Source organism: Epinephelus lanceolatus, chromosome 19 (genome assembly GCF_041903045.1).
Source record: "Epinephelus lanceolatus isolate andai-2023 chromosome 19, ASM4190304v1, whole genome shotgun sequence".
NCBI lineage: Eukaryota > Metazoa > Chordata > Actinopteri > Perciformes > Serranidae > Epinephelus > Epinephelus lanceolatus.
Window position 1 is genome coordinate 30,304,984 of NC_135752.1, and position 23,699 is coordinate 30,328,682.

The window sequence follows — 23,699 nt, forward strand, 5'->3', positions numbered from 1 at the left end:
CTTGTTTTAATATTTTTTACTGTTCAATAAATGTTTCTTATTTTAAACTTGAGACTTGTAATATTTGTTATCATTGTGTCATTTTTTTTATGTAAATTGAGGGAGCAAAAGCAGTATCGGCCCCAAATATCGGCTCAAGAAAATCGGCAGTCCATAATCGGTCATCGGCTAAGGGTGATGGAAAAAAATCGGTATCGGCATTGGCCCTAAAAAATCCATATCGGTCTATCCCTAGTCAAAAGCAAATAGAAAAGTGCTCTGTATACAATGATAACACCAAGAGGCCATGGTTAAAGGAGGACAAGAAGCTCTGTGAGGCTGTGATTAGGCACAGCAGTATTTCAAGCTAAATGCTAGCACTAGCATGACATCATGCTACAGTAACATGCTGATGTTTAGTAGGTAGATTTTACCATGTTCATCACCTTAGTTTATCGCTAACCTTTGCACTAAGTTGGGATGTCAGGGCAACAAATACCATGTCAATGCCAAAATTCTGAAAACATGACAGTACTTGTTTTTCTCCGGTATGATAAATACCAGGGATTCTGGATATGACGGGGCAGCATTTTCCTACAAGTATTCTAGTCTGCTGTTGAATGCCAAAAGAAGAACAAGAAGAACGTGTAACAGCACAGAGTAACAACAGCAACACATGGAACACATGGTGACAAGTGCAGCTGCAGTGACAGCTCAAGCGTTTTTTCCTGAGTCCAATGGGAGTGCTGCGTTTTTACACTACCCTACAAATGCCAGCAGTATAACAATGCATTGAGCATCTATTTTGTCCTGAGCGCTGCACAATTGGCATTTTTTTCTGGTCACCATGGGTTGAGAAATGTTCCACTTGGATAAAATGCTGCGCTTGGCACTGTCAACGGTCACATCTTACATGTACAAGTGCTCCACAACAACAACAATGTAGGAGTGAAAATGCTGATATACTGAAGGTCATATATTAACATGTCTCCTCACCCACAAAATGTCACAAACCCACATAGAATAGCACTTTGCGCCTTTGTACTTCTGATTTATTTAATTGTTTTTAATAAAGGAGCATCTGTTTGATTACACAGGATTTAATGTTATTGTTTTTTTTACCGTGGTATCGAGTTGGGTATGGAGAATCAGAATTTCATTGGTATTGGTATAGACTACTAAATTTCTGGTATTGTGACATGCCTACTAAACTCAAAGTACAGCTAAGGCTGATGGAATTGTCATTAGTTTTGCAAGAATCTGATCATTATCCAAAGTCCCAGCCAACATCACTATGTGAGGTCCATGTGGGTGGTAAACGAAATGAAAAATGGGCCATCTATGGAATTGTTCATGGGTTACATATTGACCCATGCCAACTGCCTACATGGGTGGGTTTAACCAAGTGGGCCCAAGATAAGATGTCCATTTTGAGCCCATACCCACTTGGTACCCAGGTAGCCCATCCATAAGCAGGTGGGGACCACTTGGGCAAAGCCAACGATGCGGGTAGCTGGCTGGGGCCAATATGGAACTCATGCACAGTCCCATTTAGGGCCCATTTCTCAACCCATTTACTACCCACATGGGTCCCACATACAAATGCTGGCTGGGGTGTGGGACAAATTAAAAATTGGACATGATGATGGTGCTAAAGGAAAAAGTAAGGGATTACAAAAATGATTGGCATTCATCCTGAGGGGAACATGAATGTATGTGAATTATGTAGCAACATCCAATAGTCAAGACATTTCACTAAAACCTACAAACTTCAACTTCATACTCTGCTAGAGGAAAAGTCAGAGGACTTAATCCTCCGAGCACCATGAATGTCTGTACAAAAATTCACAGCAATCCTTCCCATAGTCATAAACTGCTAGTTTATTGTCTGTAAAAGGACGCACACTCCAGACTCCAACATGAAAGTCTGATGCACACCCATATTCACCACTCCATCCTTACTATTTACCTTGCTAAATAAAGCAGGCACTACTTCCTGAATGTTGGCATGTAACTTATACCATATGAACATTTTAACTTTAATTAAGGTTTCCACTGGGTTGTCGTGCATCTTCAACACTATGTTTAAGTATAATGTGCATAAACTCATTCATGTACTTTCATTCATGCATTCCCGACTGTGCTTTAACGAGCATCTTTGTGAGGAAGCTAATCAATAGAAATGCTCTCTAATGGTCTCCATCATCAATAATACAGCGAGGCTCAGAATTTGGCCCCTAAAATCAGCATCTCAGAGAACTTATATCTGTTTATTAATATCCCTCTGTATTTATTTCACCATATGGCTTGGTAACTATACACACATGACTCACGATGCAATGTGAATAAAACACTAAAAAAAGGATCCATGCAGCTCATATGGTGCCACAGTCTATGTAATGGATGCTGTGTGGCTTATCCGCCCAGATACACAGGTCATCCTGAGCTGAAGAAAACCAGAGCTGCTCTTTGGTTAAATATCTTTGGGTGGATTCTGTTTTTCATGACTGCTGTGCACACTTCTGGCAGGATATAGACACTTTCAAAACTGACTATTAGGAACTCACGGCCACTGAATGGAAGAGAAATGGTAAAGCTCACTGAATTTTGCAACTGCTTAATGATGCTTTCTATCCTGATGCTTAATTAAAGCACCAGGACAGAAAATCACTCTCCAGTTAAAAAGGTTTGCTGCTGCTGTTTGCATTGATATCCATTAATTGGGTAGAAAGTGTTCAAAAAATGGCCCCAGAAGTGTGCCCTCTCTTAATCTGCATCATTATGATACCATGAATGTGAAAGTGGTTTTCAGATTACTAGCCTTGTGATTCATCATCTGACCTATTGAGACATTGTTCATCAGATAAATGCAGGAAATGGATTAAATGAGGAACCTGGCCCAACTGTCTAAATTTACAGTAACAAACCAGCTTTTCTCTTGTATTCTCCTCTCAAAAGACAAAAACAGGAAATTCTCACGCTTGCACAGAGCAGAGACACTCACACATTTTCCTGCTTCAGCATGATTCAAGCCCTCTGATTGATGGAATCATCAGCGGCCGTGGTTGAGAGGGGTGATGTCACTGGACACATAATGCAGCTTCTGCATTTACAGTACATTAATGGACAGGCTAAAAGCCCAAGATGGAGCCCAAGTCTCTTCGGTTGGAAGTCAGTGGAAGACTTAAACTGGCAAAAACAATACCACGTTGGACATAGCCTTTTAAAACACACTTTCACCAGGCAAGCTTTAGTGAAATTTAACATTGTTTGAGGGACAAACAATCATCAGGATGTGCTTTAGGGGAGGGCTGTGATGCAAGTTTCACAAACCTTTTCTCTTGTTATACTCTGTCTCAGAAACTTGCCAGGAAATCCACAGGAAGTACGCCTCACTGTTGAGAAAATCAGCCCTATCCGGTTTGCCAATTTGCCAAATCTGCCAACAGTTTTTTACTTGTTGTGCAAAAAATAGACAACTGAAGTGTTTTTCATTTCTTTGGTAACTTTTTATTGTTACAGATTTCAAATGTAAATCATCAATTAGACCTATCCATAGTAGGGCTGTCTCCTAATAGTCGACTAAGGTCATCACTTGACAAGATTTCATTTGTCGCTTAGTCGCAGAAGAAAAAAAACAATCATGAAACTCTAAAAGGAGCAGCACCTTGTCAAAATAAATCAAAACCTACATGACTGGACCATGTGGGAATTTAAATTGAAAGGACAGACACAGGAAGAGGCCACACTCAGCACTCCACGCTCCTGGAAGCTGGCACAGAAAAGGCACAAGAGCACCCAGTGTGCAACCTCGTGTTTTCCAGGCATTTTAAGATGCGGCATGTGTGCGGCCACTAATTTCCAGGGCTGGTACCTGCGGTTATTCCACAGGCTAGTTAATAACATATCGGGCAGGAAATCCAAAGTGTGGGATCATTTTGAGAAGGTGAAGGACGAACCCAAGGTGATATGTAAACTCATCTTCATTGGTCGACTACAAACATGACGTATCATCTGAAACATGGAAGTAGCTACATGCCCATTAGCCCACAGCGTCATTAACAGGCGGCTCGCTCAGTGTGTGACATGCACTTGTAGATAAAATATAGGCCTATATTAATGAAGGTTCATTAGTACGGTTTTGTATTTCTCTGTAATGTAGCACAGTGTTAACAATGTTACTGATACTATTCTTTCTCACACCTTCAACTCAAACCATTGTGTTGCCCCGCCCAAAATATATCATTTAACAATTACATTAATATCGTAAAAATGCAGGTGACTAGTCGACTGATGGCCCTAAATGACGACTATTGGTTGGCTAGGAAAATTCTTAGTCAGGAGGCAGCCCTAACCCGTAGGCTAAGTATCAGTGAAGGTTTTACTTATCATGCTATCGTTATCTTTGGTGTTTTCTTAGGATGAAAGTAACAGTATGTTGCTGGTCCATTTTCTCAGACTGTTCTTGCTGTTAATGAATAAGAGAGGAAAACACATAATTTGGACATCTGAGTGCACATGACGGGTAGAGATTTGTGACGGTTTAACCATCTAATTCCAACCCTCTGTTATTTGTAAGAGAAAATGGTGCAATTGCGACAATAAACATGATAAACTGATTAGAGAGTGTGTGGTGATTTGCTTGGAGGACTAACTGGAGCATTTATGAGCTTTATATGCCAGAAATATTTAGTATTTCCTCTTTTTGTGGTTGATATATCCAGCTATTACTTTTATTACTGTATCTCTTTCATCCTGACAGAGGGGCACAAGTAACAATGCAGAACGAGAACTCCCGGTCTGATTGTGCCTGTCTCATTTATCCAATATTTTAAAAAACGATTGGTACAGGTAGAGGATATGTATGCTTTGTTCACAATAAAATATGGTTACCCTACATAAATGCACATCTGTGCAAAGAAGGAAGTACTAAAATAGTTAAAGTCTTGTCCCTGCCCTCCCCTACTAGAAAAACTGCAAAACAACAAACACTAGAAAATGACTCAACAGCAGGACACTAAATACACATTTAACACAGCAGAAGGTTGGAGAGAACTATTTTGAGCAAGTGAGAAAAACAAAGACAAAATGAAACTTTTTCTACCCTCAAAACAAGTTAAGTCATATGAACAGAAAAGAAAATGTGTTGAAAGTGTTTTAACCTTTAACCCACTGTCCCGCCTGTTAGATGTAGCACACCGTGGAACTTTCCCGGACTGCTGGTGCTATGAAAAGTGACATGAATATGAACACAGGGTATATGTATTGACAGATTAGACTCTTCTCTTTTCTGTCATTGTGGTCATGTTCAAAAATAGCTGTCATTAAAATAATCTGAGTACAACACACAGCAGAGTACACAAGTAAAACACTAAAAATATGGTGTCTCTATTTTCAAAGCAGTCCAATAATGTCATAAATCCTCAATCCTTTGCAGAGGTCTAATACTTTATTATTTCAACACTTAGGTGGACCAACCCAAATGTGGTGGGTGGTAAAGCGTTAAAAGAATGACAGCCTCAGGCATCAACACCGTTAACTAAAGTTAATTGTTTGATCCCTTTGAAAACATGCTTTGATTTTTGGATTTTTTTAATGTTGAATTGGCTTCATCATCTTCCACATTTAAAATCCACTTTATTTGTAATTATAGATTTAGTATCAGAGTTCTTATGAGACATTCGTGAGAGTGCAGAGCACTGAAAGCGCACTGTGGTTTTACACATTGTTGCAGGTGTGAAATCAGATTTACAGGGAAATGAAACTGGATGGATGGACCACCAGTAAATGCAACAATCACTATTCACCTGCTTGTAGCAGATGCAAACCCTCTCTCCACCTCCTCTTTTATTACATCTTAAATATTGAGCTGTCCACTTGACTTGGAGAAGCTCCCCTGCTGTCTGTGCACTCCAAGGACGGCCCTCATTCATCAGAGCATTGTTTAATTTAGGAATAACGCCTGGTGTCAGGTACAAACTGGCTGCAGCCATGTGACATCACAGTGTAACAGAGCTCAACAGGAGCTCTGACCTCTGCTGTAACGCCATCTGCTTCAGGTCAGCCTGTGCATGATGGCAAATTAATCTCACTATGTTGACATGCAGGTACAGGATGGCAGAAGGAAATGCTGCAGTATAACTTCACAAAAACCTTAACAAAAGGGATGTTAAGCATGCAGCCAAAGGGTCCAACTTGGCCCACTACATGACTTTGCACAGCTAATATTGATGCACTTATGAAGGCTAAAAGGCGCCAGGTTTCAGAGGCAAGTAAAACAGTGAGTAGCTACTTCATGTAAAATGCTGACACAGAGGCGTTCCTCCCTGAACAGGATACAGATCTGAACAAAAAAATGAGCAGTTATTGTGATCATATGGAAAGATGCTATTCTGCAACATATTGTCAATCAGCAGCTTTAGCACAAAAGAATCGTTGTAACCCTAATGCTAAGGCACTGCCAAAACGTTTGATTTGTAAATAGTTTGTATGGCAGGTGATACCTTCATCTGTTTCCTTTATAGCTTCCACTTCAGTTTGGTGTGGTGATACCAGTGTCACATGTAGCAACAGTGAGTAGCAGACTGACTGATTGTGACAAAATTGAGACATATTATTGAAACACTTAGTACTTACTTTTCTTAAGACATCTCACGTTGTTCATCATTTGTTCTGCAAATGGATGATTTTTTTTAGAGTGTACTTCTTAACACAAAAAAGGGAAACATTTGGAGGTGTTGTTACTTATAGGATATTATGCAGGCCCCCAGGAAGTGTGCTGGACTCTGAAGCCAATTTGACATAGTGGCCAAACTATACTACAACCGTCATGTAGAGCCGTTGACTTACATCAGGAAAGAGAAGTCTGTAAATCAGTGGATACATTTTTTTGAGCATCACAAGCCCTGTAAAATGACTTGTTTCACTACTGGGTTTTGACTAATTTGGTCCAATAACATTTCCAAAGTCCAGAGGAGCTTTTCGATTGAATCATTTTTATCCACAGTCAAGTTCGCAGAGGGCTAAACCAGAAAAAGCCAGCTCAGCCATCAGAAGTTAACCGCTTGGCATGCAAAGTCTCTAGTGTACTTGCTCTATGGACCCAATGATGCGGAAGACCCAGGTAGTTTTATACCCAACAAGTCAAACTTCTTTGGCGTCATGAGCCACTGAGCAGCTTTCATAGTAATGAACGGGGCCCCGTCCCCAACACTGTATCCAGATTTCTTTAAACATCCATGTTATTATGCAATGGCTTTTCCTAGTACAGCCCACTTGAGATCAAATTGGGCTGTACTGTAGGATACTGTACTGTAGGATATTATGCAGGCCCACAGGAAGTGCACCAGACTTTGAAGCCAATTTGACATCATGGCCAAACTAGAGATGCACCGATGCAGCTTTTTCAGTTTCGATACCGATCCCGATTCTGTGGCTTTGAGTATCAGCCGATACCCGATACCGATCCGATACCATGGTTGACCTAAAAAGCTGTATACCTTTACATATAGTACAGAAAAGACTAAAACAAGATGAAACAGATTAATGCAATGATGCACTATTAATATCTAACAAAAATAAACAATTGTGCAACAGCAGTTGAAATAGTGTGAAATACCGCCACACAGCAGATTCTCTCCTTCACTCCATGACGTAGCTCGCGTCGCAATAGATTTAAAGGGAAAGGATCTCCTCAGGTATAGGTTGCATTTTCCGATACCCGATCCATCTATTTTGATGATACCGGGGCCGATACTCGATCAAGATGTCAGATCGGTGCGTCCCTAGGCCAAACCGTAAAACTCACGTGGTGCTACTGGTAGGCGTGGGAATCACCAGAGGATCCACGATGATGAGATCATAAAACAATATCATTGTGATTTTAAAGTATTACCTTTTTTCAACTGTAAATTATGTCCCAAAAGGAAAACTTTGTCAATAACTAATACGATAAAGTTTCAGTCTGTTCATCTCACTTCAGCCATTTTTTTGCAGCAGAAAAATGTATGAAAAATATCACCATACTATGTTGTAACAAGTTAAAACCATAACAATTTTTTTCCATAGCTACTGGGTCAAAAAAAACTTTTTCCCCTTTGACTAGCACTGGGAAAGAAACGTCTGTAAATCGGTGGATATGTTTTTTTTAGCATCACAGACCCTGTGAAATGACTGGTTCGACAACATTTTCAAAGTATAGATGAGCTGAATGATTGAATCAAGTCAAACTTTTTGGCTTCATGCACCACTGAGCAGCTTTCACAGAAATGCAAGGGCCCCGCCTCCAAGGCTGTATCCGGTTCTCTTCAGACATCCATGTTATGATGCGAAGCTTTTTCCTAAAACAGCACTAATGTAGTGAATGTTATTTATATCTGCTATTTAACACACATTCAAAATGACTATAAAATCTGTACACTCCCCCCAGTTGGAAGCCATCACCTGACCATCAGTGCACTCTGGAGGAGCCCTCTTTATTTACTGTCCTAGTCTATTAACATACTTCTGTGCCAGACTCCCTTTGAAACAGTGCTTTAGTTAAAGTTGATAGCACCCTCTATTATCAGACAAGAAGCCCCACAAGGATCGCTTACGCACAATAGATTCTTTGTGTACCTCCATGGCAACTCCAACAGCTGCTCTCCACCTTCCTAACCTACTTTACCCCTCATTATTCCCACAAGTTTGTCTCAGATGTTGGCACTGTGACTTTAACATGCTGTAAGACATGACTTATGACAGTAAATATGTTGCAATGAAGTGTCTAACACCTGTTGTTCCGCTTTTGTGAATGTTGCTCAGTAACATCCCCAACAACATGACGCCTTGGTCCCAAACCCTCACATGGAGCATGTTCTGACAGGATGTGGTCCAGGATGTGGGTTTGCCATGACCTGAGTACCGAGCAGCACCAACTAGCACAGACACAACAACAACAGAGTCCACGGCGGCTGCTCGTGTCATGTGGAGGGTGGAAACACTCCCAGCGCAGCAGCACCTCCACCAAACCCAGGGACGTCCGCACCAATTTTCTTTCCACGTTCACGGTCACAACAGTCACCCACTGAGCCAACCATGCGGTTGGTGTCTGTTTATTCTTCCTCGTGTCCACCACCACGGAGGAAAAGTTTATTTAGGCTGCACTGAGGCTTCGCCGCGCGCTCCACTGTTGCCTGAAGCAGGCGGTGAGAGACACGCTGGCAACATTTCTCCTCTCCATGAACATGTTGAAGGACGGCTTAACGTTACCTTTGTACTGCAGCGAGTTCCCGGTCCGTATCTTCACAGTTCCGCTAATGGACTCTCCCGGACCGTAGACCACCTTGTTGTTGGCAAAAGTGATATCAAATTCTTGAAGCTTTCCCATGGCTCCGCTCCGCTCCGCTACTCCGCCGCTCTGCGTCTTTGAAAGCAGCGAGGAGGCGATGCTGCGCTCTCACCTGCTGCCACGAGCCCCCCCTTAGAGACCAGTGACGTCACTTTCAACCCGCTGGAAGTCATGGGAGGGATGATGACTGATGCACCCTGTGGTTTACAGGCTGGAGTAAACATGGCAGATGCAGGGTCATGTTGGGTAAAATTCTCATAAACCCAAACACACTGGAACTGAAACTCCTTAACGTTTTATTACAGACTTTAAACTGTTAAACATTCATAAATAAACACAACTAAGATACGACAGAAAGATAATTGTCAATATTTTGATTTAATTTGATTAAATGAAGTTATTGCATCTTACAGACAGAATGTCAGAATCTCTACCTCTAACTGCACAAATTTTACTGTGATTAATATTTCTATATCCTACTTTCACAGTAACATGTAGACATACAGTTTCTCTATAAATGAAAGGTGTACATATTTTTTATTTTTTGGCGATTTATTATTATTATAAGAAGAAGAAGAAATAACACCAATAATACATTTAATTTAAAAGGCGCCTTTCAAGACACCCAAGGTCACCCCATGAAGTATAAGATAACATCTGTATGTTATTATTTTATTTTATTTTTTTATTCTTATTTAGCACTCAGACACCTTTTATATAGATTTTTTATTTTTATTTTGGGCTGTTAAATTTGAAATTTTGTCATATTATTATTATTATTATTATTATTATTATTGACAATAATTTATTTTTTAAATTTTATTTAAAAGGCACCTTTCAAGACACCCAAGGTCACCTTACAGAGTATAAAATAACATCTGTATTATTTATTATGTAATTTTTTTTAACCTTATTTGGCACTCACGCACCTTTTCTCTTGCTTCTGATTCTTGTGCTCTTGCAATGTGTGAATTTTTCTGGGATTAATAATAAAAAATAAATATATAAAACAGAGAAAAGGGGGCCTGGGCTCCAAGCACTGTTAAAAAGAGGTAGGTGGTGACGCTATTTCAAGAGTTATATTGACTTTTTTGAATATGTATTTTTCATTTTTTCATTTTTTAGTGTCATAAAAGGAAACGTAGGAAGTCAAAAATGATAGATATCCTTATTTATCCTTAAAATATAATTTGTCAGAAAGCTCGAATCACCAAAAACATCTTGAAAGTTGGACATATAGTGCTGTAATATCCGTCAGCCTGCTGTGTGCTGGGCAGTACTTTCCAGTATGTTACTTAACACTTTTTGAGAAGTTTTGTACATTAGGTACTTCCCGACCAATGTATTATTATAGATACATTTTCAGACTCAACGAGACCACATAACAAGGGTATAGTTTAGTTTCAACACTGGGGCGGACACATAGGATATGAAAAGGGATGGTGGGCTCCAGAAAAGTTTGAGTATCATGCCTAATTACATGCATTCTGGTGAGTTTCTACCATGTTATGGTGTAAATCTCTTACGTTTTGTCAAACCAAAGGCAAATGCACATGTTTTACATATGATACCAGCTTTAATTGCCAAGTATGTTTGCACGCACAAGGATTAAAAGATGTGTGAAGACTACTTTTTGACACAGGGAGCATTCACACAATTCCTCCTCCACTGTAGTTAAAGGTGCATGCAGTTTCAGTCCACATTCACCAAAGTGTAAATATGTAAGTGCATACTTTGCATATACCCACAGCTGCTAATTTAAATAATCACAATAATATCCGTGTTCAGAACAGGAACACAGTGTCACAGTTCCTGTTAGTTAATGTTTAGAGCATGAGTTTGGTGTTTAGGAAATGAGAAATCCCTATACTGTGTTGTAGTTTGCATGCTGGCACACAAAACACCACGTGAATGAGCATGAAAATGTCTCACAGTTCTTCCCATGGGTCACACACTCTGCATCTCTGTGTATGCTTCCTGTCTCTGAAAGTACTTCCTGTCTATGACTGTACTTCCTGTCTGAATGTGCAGCATCAGCGGCTGGAGCAGATGTGAAAGTTGTGATGGCTGTGTTGTTCACAGAAAACGATTACACATCTCACATGGAGCTTTGATATGTTGCATTAACCAGACCATAAATAAAGAGACAACATGAATCCTCTCTCCTCTCCCTGCATGTCATCATTTCCCCAGGCTGCTAGTATTCTTGGTAAATGCTCAGAGACAGATGTTTCCATGACGACAGACAAACACCACGGTTGCCAAGTTACTGCCTGTATCCATGGAAATCTGGTATGTGGTGGCATCTGATCTGGTCTAAAGAATCCCTCGGTTTTCCTTTTTTTGTATACTCATGTTGCAAAAAGCCTCCCCTCAAACAGCTTGAATAATGAGTCATTTTGACTGTGAGGCTGCAAGTGAGAGGATCGTGTGTCAGGAAGTAACAGGATAAGATGCTAACGCCATATGTCAGGTGCACTGAGCATCAGGCTGCTGAAGTGATGCCATGCCAGTGCTGAGAGTATAATGACTAGACAGCCTCATTCATGTCCTTTCTGCCTGCAAACATCTCATGTGTGTGTTTTTTTGTGTTTCAGTGCTTCATGATTCCAAACCACACCTCACTCATCTGTTTTTAAAGTGCAGCACGGACGGCTCTGATCTGTTGTGACACACTGACCTTTCGTCAGGTGGCTCTGACTGGTGAATTACAATTGTTTAAATGTACAGTCACGGTGAGACACAGTGAGATGAGAACTGGACCAGTGGCTCCACCTAGTGGACAATAGACAGAAGTCGTTTCCATCTGTAACTGTAGTGCAGAGGTGTCAAACTCATTTTAGTTAATGGGCCACATACAGCCCAATTTCATCTCAGATTGGCCGCACCAATAAAACCATTGCACAATAACCTAAGTATCATCTACAATATTTTCCCTTTTGTTGTGTAAAGCATTACAAATACGTTCTGCCAAGGTTCATCCTTTTACAAAACAGATAAACAGCCTGAGATGTCTTAAGAAAAAGAAGTGCAGTCACAACAATATGTCCACATTCAGTCAGTCTACTTCTCACTGTCATTACATGTGCATTAATCCACACATTTCCTGATACAGATTCTTTTGAGCTGAAGCTGCTGATTGACAATATTTTGCACAATGTTCAGTATGTTTAAACATGGTCACAGTAAGTATTCATTGAGAACTGTACTCTGGTCAGGGTGGAAATCTCTGAAGCAGAATTTTACATGAAGTAGGCATTGTTTAACTTGCTCCTGAAACCTGGTATCGCTTCGTCCAGGGCCGGATTAGACCCTTTGGCGGGCCAGTTTTGGCCCGGTGTCTATCTATCTAATAACTGTTTGATACTCACAAACTCAAATATTGTGATATTTTAAAGGTCCCATATTATTAAAAGTCAGATTTTCATGTCTTCTTTGATATAAAGCAGGTATAGGTGCTATATAAATAGTGCAAAAGTATCATGACACTCAATCCATAATGAAATGCACACAGTCCATATTCAGAACCTGTGCCTTTAAACGAACCATTAGTACTTTTGTGAAGTTGTGATGTCACAACTATACAATGGGTAACTTTGTAAATAAGCACAGCAGAAACGTCAGATAGGTCAGACCACTGTGTTTAACAATATATCTTTAAATGTAACAGTTACAGCTGAAAAGAACAGAAATAAACAAGTAAACAACTCCGCGATTCAAATCAGTTGCCTGTTGTCTACCTGGAAGTGAATGTTGTTGTTAGCATGATGTCACAGTGATTCAGTCTATAAACTGTTTCAAATGTAAACATAAACATTTAAATGGGCATTTTTGTATTTTCTGTTGGAATGTTTTGCAGTGTATGAATGACATCAGCTGACAGGAAGTAAACATGGACCCAAGCCCTAGCAATGCAATTCCAGCTAAACAGTTTGTAAAGATAGAAAGTGCTGTTACAGTCATTTATGGGGCTGCAGTAATGGTGCAGAGTCGCCCATGTGGAAGACCTGGAAATGCTGACCAATCAGAGCAGACTGAGCTTTTCTAAGAGGGGGTCTTAAAAAGACAGGCGCTAAAACGGAGTGTTTCAGAAAGAGAGTAAATACAGGTATATTCAGACACACAGTATGAGAAAAATAATGTGTTTTCTGAACATTAAAGCATGTTAACATGTTCTAGTATAAACCCAAAGTGGCTTAGTGGATAGAGCAGGCGCCCCATGTACAAGGCTGTTGCCGCAGCAGCCCGGGTTCAACTCCAGCCTGTGGCCCTTTGCTGCATGTCATTCCCTCTCTCTCTCTTCCCCCTTTCACACTCAGCTTTCCTATCAATTAAAGGCAAAAATGCCCAAAAAATATCTTTAAAAAAGTGGAACCTTTAAAACAGATACTTCGGAGTTATATAAAGTGGGCATCACAAGAAACACTTTTAAAATCAATTATAATGATGAATAAACAATATGAATGATTCGCTGTTGATTGTGTTGATATAAAACCCTCAAAATCTCATCTGTAAGAGCCTTAAAACCTGGAAAAGACAATAAATCAAATATTTCCCAACATTACAATAATCAAATTTCAGCTGTGTTTTTTTTGTTTCAATTTTATTTTCTATTCTGAATTTTGAAAAAAAAAAGCAAGACAAATAAGCACAGCACCATTTTGTCTTTATTTCACGTCACCCAAACAACACATGTAACACAAGTTTTAAGAGACAATGAGCCACACTAAAGCTGCACAATATGCACACAGGCTCAGGAAAAAAAGAAAAGGTTTTATTTCCAGTTCTGACGGAGCTGCTTAAAAAATATTATATCAATTTCTCATTTCTAAAGACATTTACAGTGCTGTCCGTGCACATCAGATAAATAATATAGACGCAACAGCAAATAAATATCTTTTTAAAGTGTCCAACTCAGGTGAGCTCAGGTAGGTGTATATTTCTACATATTAAATTACTACAAAGTAGGTTCATTTCTTCTACTCGCTCTCTACTTTATCCTCTGAATCCAGCAGGCAGGTGGTTGCAATGGCTCTGGTCACAGCGTACGGGTCGCAGTTGGCTGCAGGCCGACGGTCCTCGAAGTAGCCTCTCTTTTCCTGGCCCACCTGGCGAGGGATTCGGATGCTGGCGCCTCGGTTGGCCACTCCGGCAGAGAAGTCCTCAATTCTGGAGGTTTCGTGGAGGCCTGTGAGACGCCTCATGTTGTCCTTCCCTCCACGTGGGTCATACTCTTGGATGTGCTCGTTGTGTCTTTTGCCCAGTTTCTCAATGGCCTGCTCGATGTATCTGTCATCAGAGGGAAACAGAGAGTTAGTTGAGATGTTGCAAGGTTGCAAAAACTAACTCTAAGTCCTGGGAATAAAAACCCAACACAGTGTACTTTAAACCTGCAATAACATTTTGTGGCCACTTGGGGGCAGCAGAAACATGCTGTAAACATAACACTGTTATCACAATACTAGAATTTCTATCTTTGATACAATACCTTGAACAATATCAATATTCAGTACAGTTTTTGATACCATGGGTAAGGTAAAGGTACCACACAGAAAGTGTTTGGTGGAAACGGGGCTTAAGTTACAAAGATATGGGAAAAAAAGGGTCCAGGTTGAAAAAATACCAAAGTTTCTCTTTAATGTATGAATTACAGTTGTCACAAGTTCCAAAGTACATGTTTACTCACTGGAGTCCATTTTCTTCTCTCATCTGCTTGGTGCTGACATTCGTGTGGCAACCAGCACCGTTCCAGTTGCCCGTCATTGGTTTGGGGTCCAGTGTTGCAACAACTCCAAAATCTTCACACACACGATGCAGCAGGAAGCGTGCAACCCACAGATGGTCGCCCATCTCTATGCCCTCACATGGCCCCACCTGGAACTCCCACTGAAGATAGAAGAAGCATAGAAAAGAGGAAAATGAAGAAACTGTAGAAGGGAAGTGTCAAACAAATAATAATTCAACCTGAATGGATGGTGAAAGCATTTTCTATCCACTGTGCATTAGAATAACGGTAACACTTGCCTGAGATGGCATAACTTCGGCATTGGTGCCATAGATTTTGATCCCTGCATAGAGGCAGGCCTTGTAGTGGCACTCCACGATGTCCCGTCCATAAGCGTTGTCAGCCCCCACTCCACAGTAGTAGGGTCCTTAAAGTAGGTAATGTGATGTGTTATTTTTCATAGCATTTTATAATAAGACATACTTTATTAAGGGTTTATGAGTTGCGATTGATGGCTTTTTTAATGGTTAATAAAAATATCAGTGCCATATAAATCGGTATTATGACATAATTTAAATGTTTTGTCGCCATTTTGTAAAAACTCTTGGTCTTGGTCTTTAATTCACCAGGAAGAGCTGAACATTTATTATCAATTTGTAAGGAGAACTTTCAGGTTGCCAGGTTGCAAGAAATCCAGGATCATGAGCTAAAACGCATCCTCATCCAAATGTATTGTAATTTATTTACATATTATTCAGATGTAATTATTTAGAATTGTTATCATGTATAACTACAGAATTTATATCTTATTACAAATTGATTCCCAACCTTTTTGACTTATATAAAATGAATGGTGTGGGGGATTTGGTGGCATCTTGTGGTGAGGGTTGCAGATTGCAACCAGCTGAAACTTCTCCCACTGCTAAGCATGATGTGCTGGTGATGATTCCTTCAGTGTTCGTTGTTCAGGAGGTTTTTACCAGGAGCCAAATTATCAACAGTGGTCTCATTTTCTCTGATCCAAATGGACTAGGTGGTTAAAATAGCTATAAACACTGAGTTAGCATTTTCACATTACAAATCAGTGTTTCTCCGATGCCATTTCGGCTCATCACAGAATAGCCACAAGCTCAGCACGTGTTATTGTGTGCTCACCTTTTTTGTCTGATAACTTAAAATCCAGACTTCCAGGAGGTTCTTACTGGGGGCTGAATTACCAGCAGAGGTCTTTCCCTCTCTATAACAAATACACCAGGTAATCTAAACCACTAAAAACACTGAATAAAACTGTTTAATGTAAAAAAAAAAAAAACGTGAAAATACAAAAAAAGCAAATGGCCCTATCTATAGCCAGCGTTTAGTTTGTGCAACATGACTGACTCTGTGGATGAGGACCCAAATCCGACATCCTACAGACTAAACTTCTGAGTAAATACTTATGAACCATCAACTCATAAACCCTTTATGCAGTATGCCTTGTTAAACAGCTTCTCAATATTTCTTCCACATGAATGAAGTGAGCAAATGTGTAGACAAAATGAGTGCTGATTTACCTTGGGGTGCTGGGAATCCATTTACAGGCCAGCTGAAAGGATGTCCATCTATTCCTAAAAGCGTGTACTCCTGCTCCATCCCAAACCAAATGCAGTGCTCTTTAACCTGGTCCATCACTTTTTTGCAGCTTGTTCGATGGTTAGTTTCTAAACAGTAAAACAACAGTTGTAAATAAGTACAGCTCTTTTGTCTTGACCTTAGTGACCAGTAAGACATGAACAGAGATGTGAAAATGTACCTGCAGGTAAGCGGTTGTATTTGAGGACCTCACAGAGGACCAGTTTGTTGGGGTCAAGGGTGAATGGATCCCTGAACATGCGGACTGGAACGAGGTACATGTCACTGTTGGAGCCCTCGGCCTGGTATGTGCTCGAGCCGTCGAAGTTCCACTCAGGAATATCTGACAAGGTGGGTTCAAGCAGAAGATTATCAACAAAACATCTCTTATAAATGGCTCAGCTGTGAAAACTGATAAAATCACAGACTGTTTTAGCTCTGAGCTCACTGAGACAAAATCCTGTACATTGTTAGTTAGTGCTCGGTGACCAGAAAAATTTTAATCTTTTACTGCTACTGCTACTGTTTCATGCGTTTGCTGTAATGTAAGCTAGTTCATGGCTACAAGAGTCTGAGTTAGCTGGAACAACATGTGAAAACACTGTTAAAAAACAACCCCAAGCAAAATTTAAATATAACCTACTTGGCTTAAACACATGCACACACGCACAGACATACACAAATACAAGACAGGCACAAACAAACACAGAAATGCACAAAGACAAATTATGATTTAGCATAATGTGTTTGTGCATTTCTGTGTCATTTCATCTAAAAGTGCTGTATGTGACTTTGGAGAAAGATAGGTGATTGTTGAGTCTCATTCTCAGGTTGTCAGATACCGAGGCTTTGGGTTGGTGGTTCGGTCTGAGTACAAACCCAAAGCATTTTTGATGTATTTGATGACCTGGGAATGAAATTCAACAATCAACTATCTTTCTCCAGAGTTATATTCAGCACCTTTAAGTGTTTACCAAAAAGCTACAAAGGTAATAGAAAGGTAACGGCTACGCCATTTAATAGCAGACACAGATAACTAGTTTGTGTTTTTTTTTTTTGAACGCACTGGCTCAAATGAGCTCCAAGATACAGACAGAAATGTCAAAAATGTTGCAACCATCCCCGGTCACCCCTACATCACATAAATTTTGTTTACAAGTTACTGGCAGTAAAATGTGCAAAACAAGGAGGTGAAAACTATATTAGCTTGAGGTATTTATGAAAGAAAGAAAGAAAGAAAGAAAGAAAGAGGTGACATTTTAAAGTGCTCATGCAGAATGTAAAAGCTACGTCTGCAACTATGAAAACGTAAATACTCAAGTATTTTGAAAGTACTTGAGTTCTCATTAATTTATGTTTTGGCAGCACAACAAGCTAGCAACAAATCATAGCCATATTAATGCTGTTACCATTAACATATTAGCAAACCATACCCTTTTTTAAACATTCAGCAGACATGGAGCAACATTAGCATTCATTTAGATTTTAATTTGTGTCCATCTGATGAATTAGAGCTCAATATTCACTCTTGTTTTCAACTCTTTTTTGGTTTCTACCAACTCCTGAGAGAAATATCTGTCTTTTTAGCAGCTAAATGCTAACATGGTTGCTGGCTAGTCACTAACTTCCTGCGCCTGCATTTTGATGCTGGGCAGGTGGCATACTGCTGGCATTTTGAAAAACCACAATGCATAATTTTTACATTTTGGTTTTGTACAGATTTTAAAACAAAAGAGACGTGTTATGCTAGGAGACAGATTTTGTCACAGTTGGACAGAGCCAGGCTAGCTGTTTCCCCCTGCTCCCAGTCTTTATACTATGCTAAGCTAAGCTAAGCTAACCAGCTTCTTAGCCTTAAACTCTGAGCAAGAAAGTGAATAAGGGTATCTCACAAAAATGTCTTTATTTATGTAACAGTACGCCAAAATTCTACTAAAATACTTTCACAGTGTGACATTTGTTTGTTCATAACTTGACATGTTGATCCTGTCTAATCTAGGTTAGTGTGAACAGTAACAAATATTTGTTCTTCAGCTCAGCCAGCATATCAGTAAGGTTGCACCAGGATGCTCTGTGTTGTGTGCAATGAAGGTGTACAAGCATCCCTCCCATGAAGTCACTCCCTGACAACAGAGCTGCTCTATCCTGATATTTATTTCTCAGTAAATCCTTCATTCATCCAGGTGTAGGATTAAAGGGTGACTCAATGTATCTAAGTAAAATATTTGGTTTTAGGCCAACTGTACAAAAAGAATTGTCTCATACAAAGATGAAATCTACCTTCAATGCTCTTTGGCTCACTGTCCAGAGTTCGTGTCTTGTTTCGGAGACCTGCACCGGTGCCGTCAATCCAGATGTAGGTGACCTGGCATCTCTCCCCCTGCGGCAGGTTCATGTACTGCTGGCGCACGGCCTTGTTGAGGCGGGAGCTCAGTGACACAGATGCCATGTTCGCCTTTAATCAGAGAGGCAGAAGACAATGCAAAGGTGATTAAAAAAAAATTACATTATGCGAAATGTTTGCTCGATTTTTCATTAATTCATCCATGTTTTACACTGGATTAGTCACTTCACGGTGGAGCCTACATTTGCTATACTTATCCATTACATTTCAGAGGGAACTATTACACTTTTCACAAGCTAATACAAACTGTTCTTAATTTGTCATCTTTGTCTTTCCTTCTTTTAATCCCATCCCTTTTCATCTGACCTCCATGAAAATACCAAACCTGGAAAAACAAGGTTTAGACAGTTAAAAGCTCCATGTTTCTTCCACATGTCCACAGCTTTTGTAGCCTCTTTAGCTTCATAGTAGTTAAATATTTATATTTAACCGTTGTCCAACTTTATTGTCGCATAATTTTGCTGTATGTCTTTACTGTGTATACGCTGGGAGCAATGTAAGTCAGCCAAGTAAGCTGATTCTGAATCTGTTTTGTTCAACCATTATTTTGTCAACCAGGAGCAAATTTTTGTTTGCTTAGGTCAGAAACCTGTAGGGCATGAAACACAAACACTAACTAAAAGCAACCAGCCAGGAAACAAAACCACATTACAGCCACAAGCGATGATTGTAGGTTTCGAGTCAATGTGGAATGTCTGTTTGCAGATGTGAGGGACTGAGACCTTCACATGTGTTTTAATAATAATAATAATAATAATAATAATAATGCTAATAATAATAATAATGCTAATACTAATAATAATGCATTTTATTTGTATTGCACTTCACATTTTAGCAATCTCAAAGTGCTACAGAGCAGGATAAAGAAAAATTAAAACAGATTAGAATTAATACAATTTAAGAATTATTAAAAATGATTAGATACAATAACTAGTTAAAAGGAGAACCTATAAAAGACATTTAGCAGAATGCTTTTGTAAAAGGTTTTTAGGTCTCTAACAGGTTTTATGATCTATGAACCACATTCTTTCATTTATAATCTGTGCCAGGCCACACCTTTCCTCTGCAATACTGTCACGCCCAAAGTTGTCACGAAAACATTTAGGGGACATGATTCATCAGCTTAATTAAATTTAGTGATGGTTAGTGTTAGGGCAAACTGTCATTGATTTATTTATGCACCAGACCGATGCACTTGTTTTGAATGGTGGTGAAACATATCCTGCCAGTTTTGTAATGACTGACTGGACAAACAATTTCTGATTGGTTTACTGGTCGATTTAAATGAAACTTTCAGGGTATGTTACAAGTAGTTCTGTGGACGTATCCTGCCAGTTTTGTGACGGATGGCTCAACGGTGGTGGAGTTAGGTCTATTTATGTGTTGTGACACGGCTCATTAAAGTTCACTGGTCAATATCTTCAAAACACAACAAGGTATCAACAAGCTTTTGGTAAGTTTAATAAGCTTGGTCCAATAATTATCCACAGAAAATGTGGTGCAAATTGGACCCACGGTTTAGGAGGAGGTGTGAGCTGTTTCCTGCTTTCCAACCAATAATTACCACAAAATAACAGGGTTTCAGCTTTTAGGGTTTGAACCTGTAAAAACATCTCAGAGCAGCAGTTGTAGAATTGTAAATTTATCTTTTTGCTTTTGCTGATTTTTTTAAGCATTACTGTAAATAAAAATATAATACAAAATTTGTAAAATTTGACATCTAGTCTCTGACTCTCTCCATCTTAATTTCTACTTTTTGCTCAGGACATATGGGATTCATTTTCATTTTTGTACTCATTGCCAGTAAAACGCAAGACATATGTAGGTCCAACACATTACATTAATACTATATGAATGACTTAAAACAAACATACACACAACTGAGGAGATTTTCCATTTGCATCTCATCAATTGTGAGTGATTTTATGATATTATTTTTTTTACAAAATGTGTGAAAAATGCTATTGTTAACGGCTCCAGTTGTGGATAAAGAGCCTATCTTTATCATATTATAACACTATATTTTTTTAAGGTTCCATATACTTGGAAAAAACTTCAAAAATTTGTTTTTCATCCCTCTTATTTTTGTTCAAATAGCAAAAACTTAAACACCTAATTGTAACTTTAAGATGATATTTACTCTATAATCTGAAATTAGAGGATTAAAACTTTTCCAAAAACAACTTCCCAAGTCTTTTACAAACTCCTGGTTCATTCAGGCAGCTTGAGGTGAACCACAAAAAACAGAATGAGCAAAGTTGTCCAACTAGTTATATCAGACTCTGCATCAGTTTTGATCATGTAAGGAACAAAACAAAAGAAGATTTGATGATTTAACTCAAGATCACACAAAGCAAACTGAACATAATACAATTAAAATGTTTCGACTTACTGTGTTACAGGTGACTTCAAGTGCAGTCAGGTGACAACTTCAAGACAACTTCAGTGTGCGGCGTGCCTGAATCTGCATGTGGTATTTATCTGGAATGCAAATTACCAAGCTGATGATGACACAGGCTCACATGTCGTTTACGTCACAAGATAGGTTCCTAAGGTGTGTGTTTATGTGTGCCTGATTCAGATTTCCATGACATGAAATGATGTTTTCATTAGACAGAATCAGATCATTCCTGCTTCTCACTTTTAAAAAAAACCTTCCCAGTCTGTGACAGAGTTTGAAACACTTTCCTTTAGTGGGGAAACGACTATTTAAGCAGTAAATGACATCAATACTGTGAAAGGTCAGCACATGCAAAACATTTCACTTAACCTCAACCTCCTCGGTCAAAATCAGCCAACAAACAAACAATAAATCAGACAAACCATAGCACAGCTGAGGTTGACACAAACCCCCATGAGAAATAGTAATGAACACCCACCTGTGTCAGAGAGGCCATCTGCTGATAGTGTCTGACTGCTGTTTGCTGAGCTGAAAGTCTCGCAGCTCAGTGAACACAATTAGAGACGAGAAGCTGCGCGTTTGCTCACTTTCCGTCAGGTTAGCTGTCCTGAGATCAGGCAGGAGAGCAGAAATTCAACAACCCCTACAGAAACAGGACCGGTCACATGGGACAATGTGATGGTGTGTGTGAAGTGTGTGATGTGTGCACAGAGCCGGACAAAGACATATGCAAGCGAAGCTGCGTGAAGGGCCACCAAGGGCCACCAAGCGCTGTAGTAGGCAAAAAATGTAACCTTTTAAGAAGCTTGTTTTGATTAGACAACAGTGCATTTTAGGGGTTTTGAGACAGTTTTATGAACCTACAAGGCTAATAATTTCTCACTTTTCTAACTATGCTAGTTGTTTTATCTTTGATAATAGTCTAACCCAGTGGTTCTCAACCTTTTTTGTGTCAAGGACCCTTTAATTGATACACATTAGGGCTTAGACACACCAAGCCACAGTCAGTCGTCGGTCAATGTCAGACCGGCGATGAGCATCTGTCGTGTGTCATGTGTCTACACCATTGGTGCTAGTTGGCCCTTGTTGGCTTTTTGTTGGCCGATAAATCAACGTCAGAGACATTCAAGCCCATAGGTGGGTGAAATCTCTCTGACTGGTGGTTCAGCTTTGAGGACGAGAAGAGAAACGGAAGAAAGGAAAGCAAACAGACAGAAGGCATGAGATCAAAACACAAGATAAGACTTTGTTTTATGCCATTAAGCTCTTTTTGTGTTAGTGTTTGTGTAGTTTGTGTTATTGTTTACTGGTGTTGTTAATGTGCTAACTGGCTCACTAGAATCTTAAATCCATCCCGCTGGTTTCCCTTTTCGAATGATGAATACAGACTACTGCTGCTGGCTGCTATGGAGAGTTATTTCCTCTCATGCAGGCACATAATGTATACACTGTACAATGTACACATGACAAAGGTGACTTGAGGTGACGCAACACTTGGCCTTTGTTGCAACTAGTTATTTGATGTTGGTTTGGTGTGTCTGGGCCTTCAGGCCACAGACCCATGTTTGATAACATTTAGCCTCAGGGACCTCCATCTGAAAAGATTTCAGATTTTAGTCATTTAAGGCAAGATGTCAATTATAGTTGAGGAGACAAACTTGGAGGAAGTGAAACCTATGAGAATAGTCACTCCTATGTCTCTTACTCACACTGGGTTCACTTCCATAGTGAATTCTTGGGATCCCCTTGAACTCCCTCAAGGAGGTCCCTAGGTTGAGAACCACCGGCCTACCACCTTTGTATTTTTAGCCAGGGTAGCAGCATAGCTCCAGGGACAGCAATGTCAGTCTCCCATGTTAATGCAATTTTGGGCGTGCTCTGGATGACGCGGGATGGGTGTAGTTTTAATTGTAATCACAGGCATTTCTGCCATGGTTTGTCATCACTGAATCCAAAGGTATTTTAGTGTCATTGCCAATGCTTAGGCTACTTTACAAGTCTTACAACTCCATAATTAAAGTTTTGCATAAACAATGGTTACTGTAACAAACAGAATGCAGTAAACCACATCTGTTATTATGATTCACCTGACATGTATCTGCTCCTGTACCTGACTTCAGGCTGCCTCTCAAGGTGCTTAAGTCTTTCCACACCTGCATAGTGTAGCCTAGAGCACATTAAGTGGCAACAGCAATGAAGCAAATATGCAAATGTTGGCTCCATTTTTCAGCCCAGAAGTTGCTAACAATTA

General features: G+C 39.7%; 2 protein-coding genes across 2 annotated transcripts in view; both read right to left on the bottom strand.

Moving 5' to 3' along the window:
* Positions 1 to 9,424, bottom strand: part of arrdc1b (arrestin domain containing 1b) — a 68,110-nt gene extending 58,686 nt beyond the window's left edge. The window contains exon 1 of the mRNA XM_033647428.2: positions 9,229 to 9,424. Within this exon, the coding sequence (XP_033503319.1) occupies positions 9,229 to 9,346 (118 nt within the window). The 5' untranslated portion in view covers positions 9,347 to 9,424. The remainder of the gene's footprint in view (positions 1 to 9,228) is intronic.
* Positions 9,425 to 13,956: 4,532 nt separating this feature from the next.
* Positions 13,957 to 21,546, bottom strand: LOC117269389 (glutamine synthetase-like). Its single transcript, XM_033646371.2, has 7 exons — positions 21,440 to 21,546; positions 18,924 to 19,098; positions 16,825 to 16,986; positions 16,586 to 16,732; positions 15,332 to 15,459; positions 14,994 to 15,193; positions 13,957 to 14,596 (listed from the first exon to the last, which is right to left on the bottom strand). Exons 2-7 carry the CDS (start codon positions 19,090 to 19,092, stop codon positions 14,287 to 14,289), a joined length of 1,116 nt encoding a protein of 371 aa, XP_033502262.1. The 5' UTR covers positions 19,093 to 19,098; positions 21,440 to 21,546; the 3' UTR covers positions 13,957 to 14,286.
* Between the last annotated feature and the right edge of the window lie 2,153 nt (positions 21,547 to 23,699).